Consider the following 12557-nt stretch of genomic DNA (forward strand, 5'->3'; position numbering starts at 1 on the left):
GACCACCGGAAGGGTCCCGGGGGTCCACCAGGTGGGGCCACCTATCCCGGAGGGCCCCATGGGCTGAAGTGGGAGGGGAACCAGCCCTTGGTGGGCTGGTGTGCCCCCCTTGGGCCTCCCCCTGCGCCTAGGGTTGGAAACCCTAGGGGTGGGGGCGCCCCACTTGGCTTGGGGGGCAAGCCACCCCCTTGCCCCCCCCATCTAGATGGGATCTAGAGGGGCTGGGGCCCCCCTGGACCCCTATATAAAGAGGGGGAGGGAGGGATGCGCACCCTAGCCCCTGGCGCCTCCCTCTCCCTCCCGTGACACCTCTCCCTCTCGTTGTGCTTGGCGAAGCCGTGCCGAGATCGCTGCTGCATCCACCACCACGTCGTCGTGCTGCTGGATCTCCATCAACCTCTCCTTCCCCCTTGCTGGATCAAGGAGGAGACGTCTTCCCAACCGTACGTGTGTTGAACACGGAGGTGCCGTTCGTTCGGCGCTAGGATCTCCGGTGATTTGGATCACGACGAGTACGACTCCCTCAACCCCGTTCTCTTGAACGCTTCCGCGCGCGATCTACAAGGGTATGTAGATGCACTCCTCTCTCTCGTTGCTAGATGACTCCATAGATTGATATTGGTGAAGCGTAGAAATTTTTTATTTTCTGCAACGTTCCCCAACACTTTAAAGCAAGGTTGGGCTTCTTTGATCGTTGAGAACGCAACATCGCATTGTTGGAGATCTTTTCCAAGATCCTCATAGCAACAAACTCATCCAACACTTCACTTGAGGACAAGGCGTGCAAGTCCGGCCTATGACGGATGGGGAGGACATGGCCTTGTGGTAGGGCATAATGGCCTTGAGAAACTTGCCCTTGATCCAATTGTCATCTGTATCCTTGCTCCCATGATCTCGGAGTGAGACTGCAAGAGTGGTTAATCTCCGGTAAAGCTCACGAGGTTCTTCATCTTCATTCATTGCAAACTCATCGGCTTCATCTTGCACCACTTCAAAGTAAAAGCGTAGAATGCTTGTGCTTCCCTTGTAAATGGAAATAACATGTTGCCATGCTTCCTTGGCCACGGTGAAAGGTCGAAGGTGTGCAATATCTTTGGGAGGAATTGCTTCTTGGAGAATGAAGAGAGCGGACTCGTTGAATTGATGGTCCGTGGCTTCTCTAGGAGTGAAGTTGCTTGGGTCGTGCAGGTAGAAACCTTTCTCAATAATTCTCCAAAGATTAGTAGAACTATGATTTAAATGCCATTTAAAGCGATACACCCAAGAAGCAAAATCCTCATTTTTCACAAGCTTAGGAGGAGGACCAACATGATTCATATGCGTCGAGGGAACCGGTCCTCCATAAGTAAGTGGAGGTTCCACGTGGGCAAAGATGCCATTCCCACTTGTACCACTAGTCAAAGGAACTTTATCACTAGTAGCTTGCCCCTTGTCGGAGTTAGCATCCGTCACCTTTTTAGTGGGATCTACCACTTCCAACGGTGCGGTGGATAATTTAAGACCATCAAGAAAATTCTTAAGCATGCCTTTGACTTCAGCCATCATGGAGGTTTTCAATGTGTCTAAGGCCATATTTAACTCCTCACGAGAGACCGAGGATCCCCCATCAGCCGCAGACAAAGTGGGACTCGCACCGGGGTGCTCCTCCACCTCGTCCGTGGTGTCAACCATACTCTTCAGACGTCAAAGTACTTAATAAAGAGATGAGGCTCTGATACCAATTTAAAGGATTGATATGGTTGACTAGAGGGGGGTGAGAATAGGCAACTAACAATTCTTAGCTTTTCTTTATCAATTTAAGCTTAGCATCAAAATAGGTTGTCTAGATATGCAACTAGGTTGGCAACCTATATGATGCAACAACAACAAGCACACAAGCAAGCAAGGAATGCAACACAATATAAGCTTGCACAGGTAAAGGTAAGAGATAACCAAGAGTGGAGCCGGTGGAGACGAGGATGTGTTACCGAAGTTCCTTCCCTTTGAGAGGAAGTATGTCTCCGTTGGAGCAGTGTGGAGGCACAATGCTCCCAAAGAAGCCACTAGGGCCACCATATTCTCATCACGCCCTCACACAATGCGAGATGCCATGATTCCACTATTGGTACCCTTGGAGGCGGTGACCGAACCTTTACAGACAAGGTTGGGGCAATCTCCACAACTTAATCGGAGGCTCCCAACGACACCACGAAGCTTCACCACAATGGAATATGGATCCACTGTGATCTCAACCATCTAGGGTGCTCAAACACCCAAGACTAACAAGATCCGCAAGGGATTAGTGGGGGGAATCAAATTTCTCTTGGTGGAAGTGTAGATCGGGGCCTTCTCAACCAATCCCTAGAAAATCAACAAGTTTGATTGGCTAGGGAGAGAGATCAGGCTAAAATGGAGCTTTGAGCAACAATGGAGCTTGGGGAGGGAAGAGGTAGTCTTCTTGGGGAAGAAGACCCCCTTTATATAGTGGGGGGAAAGATCCAACCATTACCCACTCACTCACCCTGCGAGACACGGTACTACCGCACACGCTCACGGTACTACCGCAAGGCACTACGGTACTACTGCATCTTGTTGCGGTACTACCACTCATGCGGTAGAAGCCAGGTGAGGTCCTGTTGCACTAGGCAACGAGCAGTAGAACCACCGGAGCGGTACTACCGCGCGCCCCTGTGGTACTACCGCAGGGCAGGGCTCAACTGGGCTGGAAAAGGCACGAACTAAATAAATTACATCTATGTCTACTTCCGCTGAGTTTGGGACGTGCAAAAATCTGGCACGGTACTACCGCTCACAAGGATCGGTACTATCGCTTGCAGGGAGCGGTACTACCACATAGGGGCGGAAGTAAAAAAATACTTCCGCGCCTACTTCCGTGCGCGACAACGTTCTGGGCTATAGGCAGCAGTACTACCGCTTGCGAGGAGCGGTACTACCGCACGGCACGGTACTACCACTTCCCTGAATGGTACTACCACGGATCCCCGCGGTACTACTGCTCTCTTGAGAAGTACTACCGCACGCCACAGAAACTATAGCACTTGGAAGCCTTTATCTCGCAGAGACAAGGATAAATGGACGGTGCTCCAATGAAGCGAAGGAAAGGTGGTGCAAAGTAACAGATGTGTGCGTGTTGATTCCACCAAAACCTTTCTGAAGCGGACCCCCTCTTAATAGTACGGTTTTCCTACGACTCAAATCCACTAAAAAGAAATGTAGAGAATCGCCGTCTTCGATAGGCTCCGAGGGGCAACGAATCGTCTTGTGCCTAGACATGAGATATCTAAATGCTCAATGCACATGATTAGTCCGCAAATGCACTGTCATCAATCACCAAAACCACATAGGAGAAATATGCCTTTACAGCTTCACTGATGTGTACTCCAAGTCCTCTCGATGTCTTCTGGTCCAAGAAAAATCATCACAAAAGTTTCATTCCGTTTGGACTCCGTTTGATATTCCTTTTCTGCGAAACTCTAAAACAAGGGAAAAAATAGGAATTGGCACTGGGCTCTAGGTTAATAGGTTAGTCCCAAAAATAATATAAAATAGCATAATAATGCATATAAAACATCCAAAACAGATAATATAATAGCATGGAACAATCAAAAATTATAGATACATTGGAGACGTATCATTACGCCGCTGCATAGAGGGGGAGAGAGAGTTGGTGATGACAGCGGCGAAGTTGTTCGTGTAGATCGCCGTCACGATGATTGCCCCGATGGCGTTCCGGCGCCACCGGGAGAGAGGGGGAGAGAGCCCCTCCTTCTTCTTCTTCCTTGGCCTCCCCCCTAGATGGGAGGAGAGTTCCCCCTATGGTCCATGGCCGCCATGGTGGCGGAGGGCCGGGAGCCCCTCTCTCTGTTCTCTTCTGTTTCACATTCCTGTTTTTTGGCCCCTCACCATTTCTTAAATTCTTGGAGATTTGTAACTCCCATTGGGCTGAAATTTTGAGGGGATTTTTATCCATAAATTATCTTTCTTGCGGCGAAAGAAGGGCATCAACCGCCTCACTATGTGCCTACTACCCACCAGGGCGCGCCTCCCCCCCAGGCGCGTCCTAATGCCTAGCGGGGCCCTCGAGCACCATCTTGCGTTGATTCTTCTTCCAAAAATTCACATATATTCCAAAAATTCACATATATGCCTAATGGGCCGCACATGCATTTTCTCCCACATGGATAGTAAAATAAAAAATAGTAAAAAGAATAAAAATTTCTGATTATTTTTGTTGATGTTCGTGTTAGTGCGCAAGCATGCTTGACAATTTTCATGCGAAACGAAGCAACAATGTTTCTTTGATAAAAAAACTTTGGATGTAACATTTGGTGTTCAATTTTTTTTGCACGGGCCAAAATGCTTAACCTTTTACCTAAAAATTTGCATGTAGCATTTGGATGTGACTATGAACACATCAAATTTTTGTTGGGATCTTTTTGACATTCCAAAAATTATTTTCCGCGCGTAGGAGCACGTGCATCTAGGAGCCGAATTGGATTTCTGATCTGTTATGGCTTTTACGCATTACTCAAAGTTAAAGTATACATCAAGGAGGTTGCAAGCAAGAAGACACAAGAAGAACCCGAGATTAAGGGCATCTTCGCATCCACTAGTGGGTTACAGGTATAGATAGATAAGACTACTGCTTAGACCTCACATATATGCACTGTCGTGGGCACATCGATTCAGTATGTCCGGTGTTCGCCCATTTTTAGCATATCAAACCATCTTAACAGGGGATATTAGAGGAATCAAGAACGGAAAAACGGCCCCTCCTATTTCCCACCTCTTATTTGCATGATAGCATCTTTTTTGTGAAGGGGGACAATAAAAGCACAAACAATCTTAAAATTGTTCTCGAGACCTACTATAAAGGTTCAGGTCAGAAGATCAACTTGCACAAGTCATCTGTCTTCTTTAGACCTCATTGAGACAAACGGGTGAAGGAGTGAGTAAAGAACACATTAGGGGTCCAAGATGAGTCCCTGCAAGCCACTTACCTTGGCATGCCTTCTTGGGTGGAATGCTCCCCAGTGAGCAATTTCAATTTCCTCACCGGAAGGTTATAGAAGAGATTAAATGGGTGAAATGATAGACCGTCATCCAGAGCAGGTAAATAAGTACTTCTAAAGTCGGTGGCTCAAGCCATCCCGACATATGTGATGAGCCGCTTCCAAATTCTAGCATCGATATGTAAGAACATGCGTAGACCTATCTCCAATTTCTGGTGTGGAATGGAAGATGGGAGGAAAAAAACATTGGAGGTCTTGGGATTGGTTATCCTCACTCAAGTATCTCGGAGGAATGGGATTCAGGGACTTGGTGATTTTTAATCAAGCCATGCTTGCAAAGCAGTGCTGGAGGCTCTTAGTGAACCCCAATTCCTTATGCTTCAAGGTATTAAAAGGAAGGTATTTACCGCATGGAGATTTTTGGAGGTCAGGATGCCCATGATCAGCTTCCTACACATGGCGCAACATATTGTTTGGTAAGAAAGTCCTTCAGAAGGGCTTATTGTGGCGAGTAGGAAATGGAAAGCAAATATATTTGATTAAAGATAATTGGGTCCCAGACTCATTGCCTAGCATACCTTGCACAAATTTCCCAGTGGAGGAGGATAAGACTGTCAACCATTTGTTCTCAACTGATGGCAAATCATGGAACAGTGTGGCTGTTAGTGAAATGTTTCCAAAAGACCTGGCTGTAGAGATTCTCAAGATTCCTCTAAGTTGAGAAGGGTGCTCGGATTTCGCATCATGGCCATACACCAATGGAGGCACCTACACAGTATGGTCTAGGTATAATCTTGCAAGATCCTTATCCTTCTGGCAGTACTGCAGCTCTGATGGTAAAGGATCAACCTCAAACATGGAGGAAACAGGGGAAATATGGAGGAAACTCTGGAGGATACAATGCCCAAATAGAATGAAGACAATCTTATGGAGAATGGCTCATAATTGTCTACCTCCTGGTGATCAACTCCAGAAACGCAGAATTCCTACGAAGTACGAGTGTTTTATCTGTAATAGAATTGAGGTAGTGGAACATTGCTTCTTCTTTGCCATTATGTCAAAGAAATTTGGGCCGAGCTGAAAAGGTCTTTTCATATCTTGCTAAATCTGAAGGGGTTTATCAATATTCGGCAATGGTTGCTGGAATGGATAAATGTTGCATCAGATCTTCACGCAATTTATTTTGCTGTGGCTATATGGCACATCTGAGATAACAGAAATAACATAAGAAATGGTGAGAGTTTGCCTCATCCGCATCGTGTGGCTGGAAAGATTAAAGCCTATATTGATTTCATTTTATTGAACAATTTCAGGTTGAAGCAGTCCACTAGGCATGGGAGCCAAACATTAGTCCAGAAATGGTCTTCGTCGCCGGAGGGTTCGGTGTTGATAAATGTTGATGCTGCAATCTTCTCAGTCATCACGAATGGGAGTGGGCATAGTAATAAGAAGTCATCTGGGACTAGTGCTAGCAACCAAAAGGAGGTATGTGGACCAAGTGGTTAACCCTAAACTGGCAAAGGCCATTGCTATGCTTTGTGCACTAGAATTTGCTGAAGAAGCGGGCTTCCAAAGAATTATCATCGCATCAGATTGCACCAATTTGGTCAGCAAAGTGACAAGTGCTGCGATGGACAGGTCTCAAATAGGTGTCATAGATATTAAGAGTAAGGCTCCTAAGTTTGTACCCTTTTTGTTTACTCATGTTAGTCGGTCATGTAATATGGCAGCTTATGTTCTGGCGAAATCATCGGAACATGATCTTGGGTCATGTTGGTTCCATGAAGTTCCTAAGATAATCAGGAACATTGTATGTAATGAACATAGTGAACAATCTCTGTTTGTATAAATTAAGTTGCCATTTGTCTAAAAAAAACATCTTAACAGTTTTTAACATGACAAGAGTAAACTACTAATCCTACTAGCATATTGCACAAAGAATCTGCTATTGGGTTGAGCAAAAACAAAAAGATGAAAACATTTGAATGTGGGCTGAAATGCTGAATATATTTATTCTTTAATCCATCACATCAGTTTCACGACAACAAGGGCAATTCATTTGTTCCCCTCTACAGTATCTCAGCAAGCTCGCCATCGTGCCACCGAATGGGCATCTCTCTCTGATGGTACTCCTTTAAACATCATAGTGCAGCCTCAATAACATCAGGTCAAAAGGCTACAAGGCTATATAAATCATCACATGCTCTGCCTCAGGTGCAGACGCTGCGTTGGCGACATTCTCATCTCCCTGTCAAGGGGAAGAGAGCCCGGATATACATATGGACCGGAGGAACTGAAATTGTCGATAAACATTCAGAAGACAGACCGTTAGACAGGATGAATCCATTGATACGATAACATGGGTGCATGGTGGAGAGCATAAGCCCTATGCTAGTACTATTTGGGAAAAAAAAAAGAGAAATACCTCCGAGACGACATCAGACGGGAAGAAGTGGCTGCCTCTCATCAGATCCATGGCGGTGTTTAGCCTGTATGCACATATGGAATGGCTGTCAGACTTACAAATTTGACAAAACAGCGCCTTGAAAGTATATAGTTACCTCACTTGCCACCGTGTCAACTTTGACAATTACAGATTCCTCTAATCTGCTGGACAAGACATCCATCAAAACACACATATTAGTATATTACGTACTAATTAAGTGCATCAATTTTTATTGGCCACAGTAGGAAACAATTAATTTCTTCTGAAGGCAGATTGCAGGACGAAACTTCAGAACAATTTGGCCGCACCAAGTATCAACTACTTGAGTACAAAACATGACTGACCTGTCATCCTCAGCATCAGACATCTCGATTTTGCTGCTTGGCACTTGATCCTTAATTTGGTTTGCGAGATACTGCAACAAAGACCCATTAGGAACATGTAAGGGTACAAGTAACTTCAATGATTGAATCAACAAAGAAGGGAAGGTAGGTTACCTGATGCATAGATATAATTACTATCGATATTCCAAGAACAAAATTTATAGTCAGAGTATGACCGAACAGTATAGCAGACGCTACCCCAGTAAAGATTGTGGCGATTGTGGATGAGTACTTCTTCAAAATTGTATCTGCATTCATCATTAATGTGCTGAATCTCACCACATTTCACTTTGCAAAACTAACATACAGTAACCAAATCGCACATCGTCGAATTAGAATATACATGTATTATGTATGCTCTCACGACTTAGGACTGAATAATTAGTGCTCATGTTCAGTGTACTTTATGTACTCCGATTTTAAGCCAAACTTCGATTAGTTAGATGCTGAACATTTAATGGCAAAGTTTTGGTGTGTACATGCCATGTGAATAGAATAAGAAGTCTTCAAGGTTACTGAAGAAATGTGGTACATTTCAAGAGCATGTCAAACAATTACAAGAGAAGTTTTTATGCTGGTAACATACCTGCATATTTGAAGAAAAATGACGAAAGTATGCCTTGTGCAGCATTGTTGCAAATAAGAAACATAGTGGCCTTTGAATGCCCTTCCAGAATGTGAAAGCTACGAGGCCCTGTAAATTTTACACAACCAATATCTTATACCAAGCTAACATAAGGCCAATTTGTATCCACGGAGCAAAATGTTTTGGCAACACAACACAGAACAAAAGAAAAGGACACAAAAGTTACACTGCTTATCTCCAGAAAATTACCTTGGACGAGGGCAGTGATCACAAGCCCAAGGAAATTAAATATTGCGCCATATCCATACAGAAATAAGTTCTGTAAAGATAACAAACATGATGAGAAGTAGTTTTTTAGAGAAATAGAACAAATGCATTAATATACTTAGGACATTGTCATTGAGTAGCAAATAGTGCCAGACCGAAATAGCCATAGAAGAGTACACAAGGATATGGTCATACCTGAAGATATATGCTGGTATCGAACTGGCTTTTCAGAGCCTTTTCATTGTAAACTGAAGCCAATGCAGGAACTGTTATCTGATTGTGCACAAAATTAGTACACAATGTCACATGTCACATTAATTCTACTCTCTAAAAAATTCCTTTTAACACTTTTTAACAACACTCAAATGAAAAAGAAAAGCTCCATATTGTCTCCATGTGAAGCATTTGAACGTATAAATTCTATCACAGAGTGCTTACATAGCCATTATCCTTTCCAATGGAAAATTACTACAAGTTCTTGATCATATTAGGTAGATGCTGAAGTTGTGGGTAACCAAAAGCTGAACCATAATATCACGTAATATGGTTGAAAGCAAGAAATAGCATGCACCAAGCACTGTACCAACCAGACAAAAAACTACAACATTTCTGATTAGTTACAGCTAAGGAGCATGGCCTATACAACTATTACATAAATGATAGTTCTGCTAGCCTCCCAAATTTCATCGGCAGGTTACTCAGGCACAGATTGTTTGAATGGAAGTATGAGATAATAATTACAAACTGAGCCGAAAGTCAAAACTTACAAAAAATAGTGTGTATAGGTAGGCCCCAGCTGCAACAGGAAGACCAAGTGCAGTAGAACCTTCAGGCAATGATTTCAGCTGATTAACAGATATTCCAATTAACAACAGTGCAAGGGCTTCCCACTGTTGGCAAAAAACAGGATGATGTCAATTACACAAGTTCAAGGCATCGCAAAATAAGTATAGCATTACATTTGGACATTTATACTCCCTCCGTCCGGAAATACTTGTCATCAAAATAGACAAAAAGGGATGTATCTAAAATTAAAATGCATCTAGATACATCCCCTTTTATTCATTTTAATGACAAGTATTTCCGGACAGAGGGAGTATATAGATATCAAGAGTGATCAATTTTCTTTTAACTTGCACCAACAAAAAATAGACTTACACCCAGACCACTCATGCTTATTTTATTTTGAAGTGGCCATTTCTGGCTTCATTTCATTAAGCAGGAGAGAGCGGGCAAACAGTGGGTGATCAAGCGATCAAAAGGGCTGAAAAGAAAGAGGTACATCGACATCTAAGCGGGCAAGCAGCCCGCGGACTAGACGCTATCTCTCATGCTTATAAATATTGAAACACTAACATGTCCAAGTTCAGATACATAACTGATGGTAATTAAGAGAAAACTTACCTGAATTGTGGAAAAACGCCTCCTCAGTAACACCTTTAGGAGCACAGCAATTATCAGAACCTACAAACATCGATATAATACATACTTATGATCACAGACCACAAAAGTGTACTCCAGATGCAGCCATGCCCCAAATGAATGTTAATGACTGAAAGGCATATTCCAAAACTGAGATTACTAGGAGGTTATGCATCCAACTCAAAAAAAGGAGGTTGTGTATCTTATAAGTAAATCATGAACGAAAGAATGTGTGCCCATCCAAATGAACATGTGTGGCCCATGCATGCATGGACCAACCTTGAGATTGTGCGACTACCAAGACCCAGACAACTAGCATCTTGTAAAGAAGGAAACTACAATACCTTGAGATTACCCAGCATTTTCACTGTCGCGGGATTAAAGTATAGCTGCATAACACAGAGGATCAATTCTGTTGGTTAGAAATTTTGTACCAGATTCAAGTTACACCAATATAAATGTTGGGCTCCGCTATTTTGCTTTTTTAACAGAAAAGAGAGAGTAAGAAAAGGTTACTATGCCAAGTCTAATTTCCGAGGTCTTATCAATTCTTTACCTGCATTGTAAACTTCAAATAATTGTTGATGGCATAGAGAAAAGCAGGCACCGCGAGAAGAACATTGTTGCGGGCAGCCTGTCAAATGGTAAATAATTAGCATCACATATTAGATCACTGAATTTCTGCTATTTTTGCCTTGACAACAAAAATATAGGTAGACTGATGGATAGTAGAAAGTAATAAATGATTAGCCGTCAGTTAAGTTGTGCTATCGTGTAGCAATTTGACAGCATATGGCCAGGTAATGGGGATACACAACCACAAGTTCTCTTCAAACAAGATAACATGCATATCCAGCATGCAAGTTTTTTCAACTGAAATCGGGCAAGGAATTGCCAAGATGTTGCATAGCTACTCACCTGCACAAATGTTGAAACTGTGAGAAGTGGCTTCTCTCCCACCTTTACACGCCTAGCCTGCATGAGGTAAAACCAAACATAATAAGGGAGTCGGTCACAGAAATCACTACGAAAGGAAGTCTTATCTAATCAATGTTGCGAATAAAACATGAGAATATTATACAGAATGTTCATTCAGCTCACTTGGCAGCATACTCAAGTGAACAAACAGAACACCTAACCTCTCAGAAATTAGATTATTTTCTAATCTCGATAATAATCAAACTAAAGAATATTGACATAAAGACACATCATATCAAAGCAACGGATTACAACGGAACTGGCGATGATTCAACATACCTGGAAGAACAGCATGATGATGGCAAAGATAACTTTTGTAATCTCTGTCAAGAAGTTCACACTGACTGGGCTAAATTTGAATTTCCCGTCCACTTTACACATGTATACCAATATCGGCTACAGAAAAAGAGGTAGAAATATGTCAACAGACATGAGGATGTGCAACATGAAATGCCAATAAGTTAATGAAAAGCTGGATGAACATGCTCAGTTGGCTACACAATTTATTTACACTGTTACTCTAGTCTTAACTCCTAGAATTAATTTACTGTTAGGCATCAGCGATGAGTTATAGAAAAGTCTATATCAGTTCTTCTACAGGCAGCTGGCGCGTATTTCTAGACAAACGCTAACATCAATATACAGTGGAGAGCATCCAAGTAAGCACTCCAGAATATCAGTACTTTTCATCTATTAATGACCTCCTTCTGCAACATTGGGCACCGTCTAGTTACTCTAGTAAAATAAAAGTGACACTGAAAAACAGAGCTCAGGAAACTCCATACTGAAAAACTAGCATTAGCTTGTACTGTAGCTAGCCATATGCACAAAACATTTGTTGTTCTTCTACAGGCAGCTGATGCGTGCATTTAAACAAACACTCCAAAATATCGATACTTGCTCATGTACCGGCGACACCCTTCTGCAACATTGGGCACTGTCTAGTTAAATGAAACTGAAACTGGAAAACAGAGCTCATGAAACTCCACACTTTCTCTAAGCACTAGTGTGCACTGTAGCTAACTATATGCATAAAACATCCAAAACCACTCAATTCGCCTCCTCCACCATCCTATCGCAGCACAGCACTGACGGTTCAGCCGTTACGTGACAGTATGACACTTAGCGAATTCGAGACCGACCAGACACACTCATCAAACCGAGCAGAATGCAGAGAGGAAGCAAGCGTGACCTGGAGGCCGGCGAGGACGCAGTCGCCGGAGACGAGGAGGACGTTGAGCGCGCGCTGCCGCGACGACACGGTGCTCCGGTGGCTGTCGTAGGCCTTGGACACCGCCGCCGGCGGCACGGCCACCTTGGCGTGGCACACGCTGCATTCCACCTCCCCGCTCATCTCCTCCGCCGCCGGAGGAGTCCCGCCAAAACCCTGCGTACGATTCGGGGGGAGCAGCGCCGACAAATGGCGGAGGGTTCCGGGGAAATCGCCCGAGAAATCGCCGAAA

At 43.6% G+C, this 12557-nt stretch overlaps 1 protein-coding gene across 2 annotated transcripts; it reads right to left on the reverse strand.

Moving 5' to 3' along the window:
* Positions 1-6986: 6986 nt before the first annotated feature.
* On the reverse strand, positions 6987-12551 carry LOC119277861 (CMP-sialic acid transporter 3-like). 2 transcript variants are annotated; one of them, XM_037559195.1, is made up of 15 exons: positions 12287-12551; positions 11374-11490; positions 11035-11091; positions 10673-10750; positions 10461-10505; positions 10099-10158; positions 9462-9584; positions 8890-8967; positions 8677-8746; positions 8428-8535; positions 7956-8089; positions 7803-7873; positions 7574-7619; positions 7438-7501; positions 6987-7305 (listed from the first exon to the last, which is right to left on the reverse strand). In XM_037559195.1, the coding sequence occupies exons 1-14, from the start codon at positions 12446-12448 to the stop codon at positions 7451-7453; spliced, it is 1200 nt and encodes a 399-aa protein (XP_037415092.1). In that variant the 5' UTR covers positions 12449-12551; the 3' UTR covers positions 6987-7305; positions 7438-7450. The 2 variants fall into 2 exon arrangements, with proteins under 2 accessions (XP_037415092.1, XP_037415091.1); XM_037559194.1 differs by having other exon boundaries at positions 7574-7622.
* Between the last annotated feature and the right edge of the window lie 6 nt (positions 12552-12557).

Source organism: Triticum dicoccoides, chromosome 3B, assembly GCF_002162155.2.
Source record: "Triticum dicoccoides isolate Atlit2015 ecotype Zavitan chromosome 3B, WEW_v2.0, whole genome shotgun sequence".
Classification (NCBI taxonomy): Eukaryota; Viridiplantae; Streptophyta; class Magnoliopsida; order Poales; family Poaceae; genus Triticum; species Triticum dicoccoides.

Excerpts from the sequence above, each read along its gene's own strand:
- LOC119277861 (XM_037559194.1), bottom strand. The coding sequence starts at position 12,448 with ATGAGCGGGGAGGTGGAATGCAGCGTGTGCCACGCCAAGGTGGCCGTG. Across the intron at positions 10,751-11,034 it reads CAGTTTCAACATTTGTGCAG|GCTGCCCGCAACAATGTTCT; the intron begins GTGAGTAGCTAT and ends ACCATTTGACAG. Across the intron at positions 8,747-8,889 it reads ATACCAGCATATATCTTCAG|AACTTATTTCTGTATGGATA; the intron begins GTATGACCATAT and ends TTATCTTTACAG.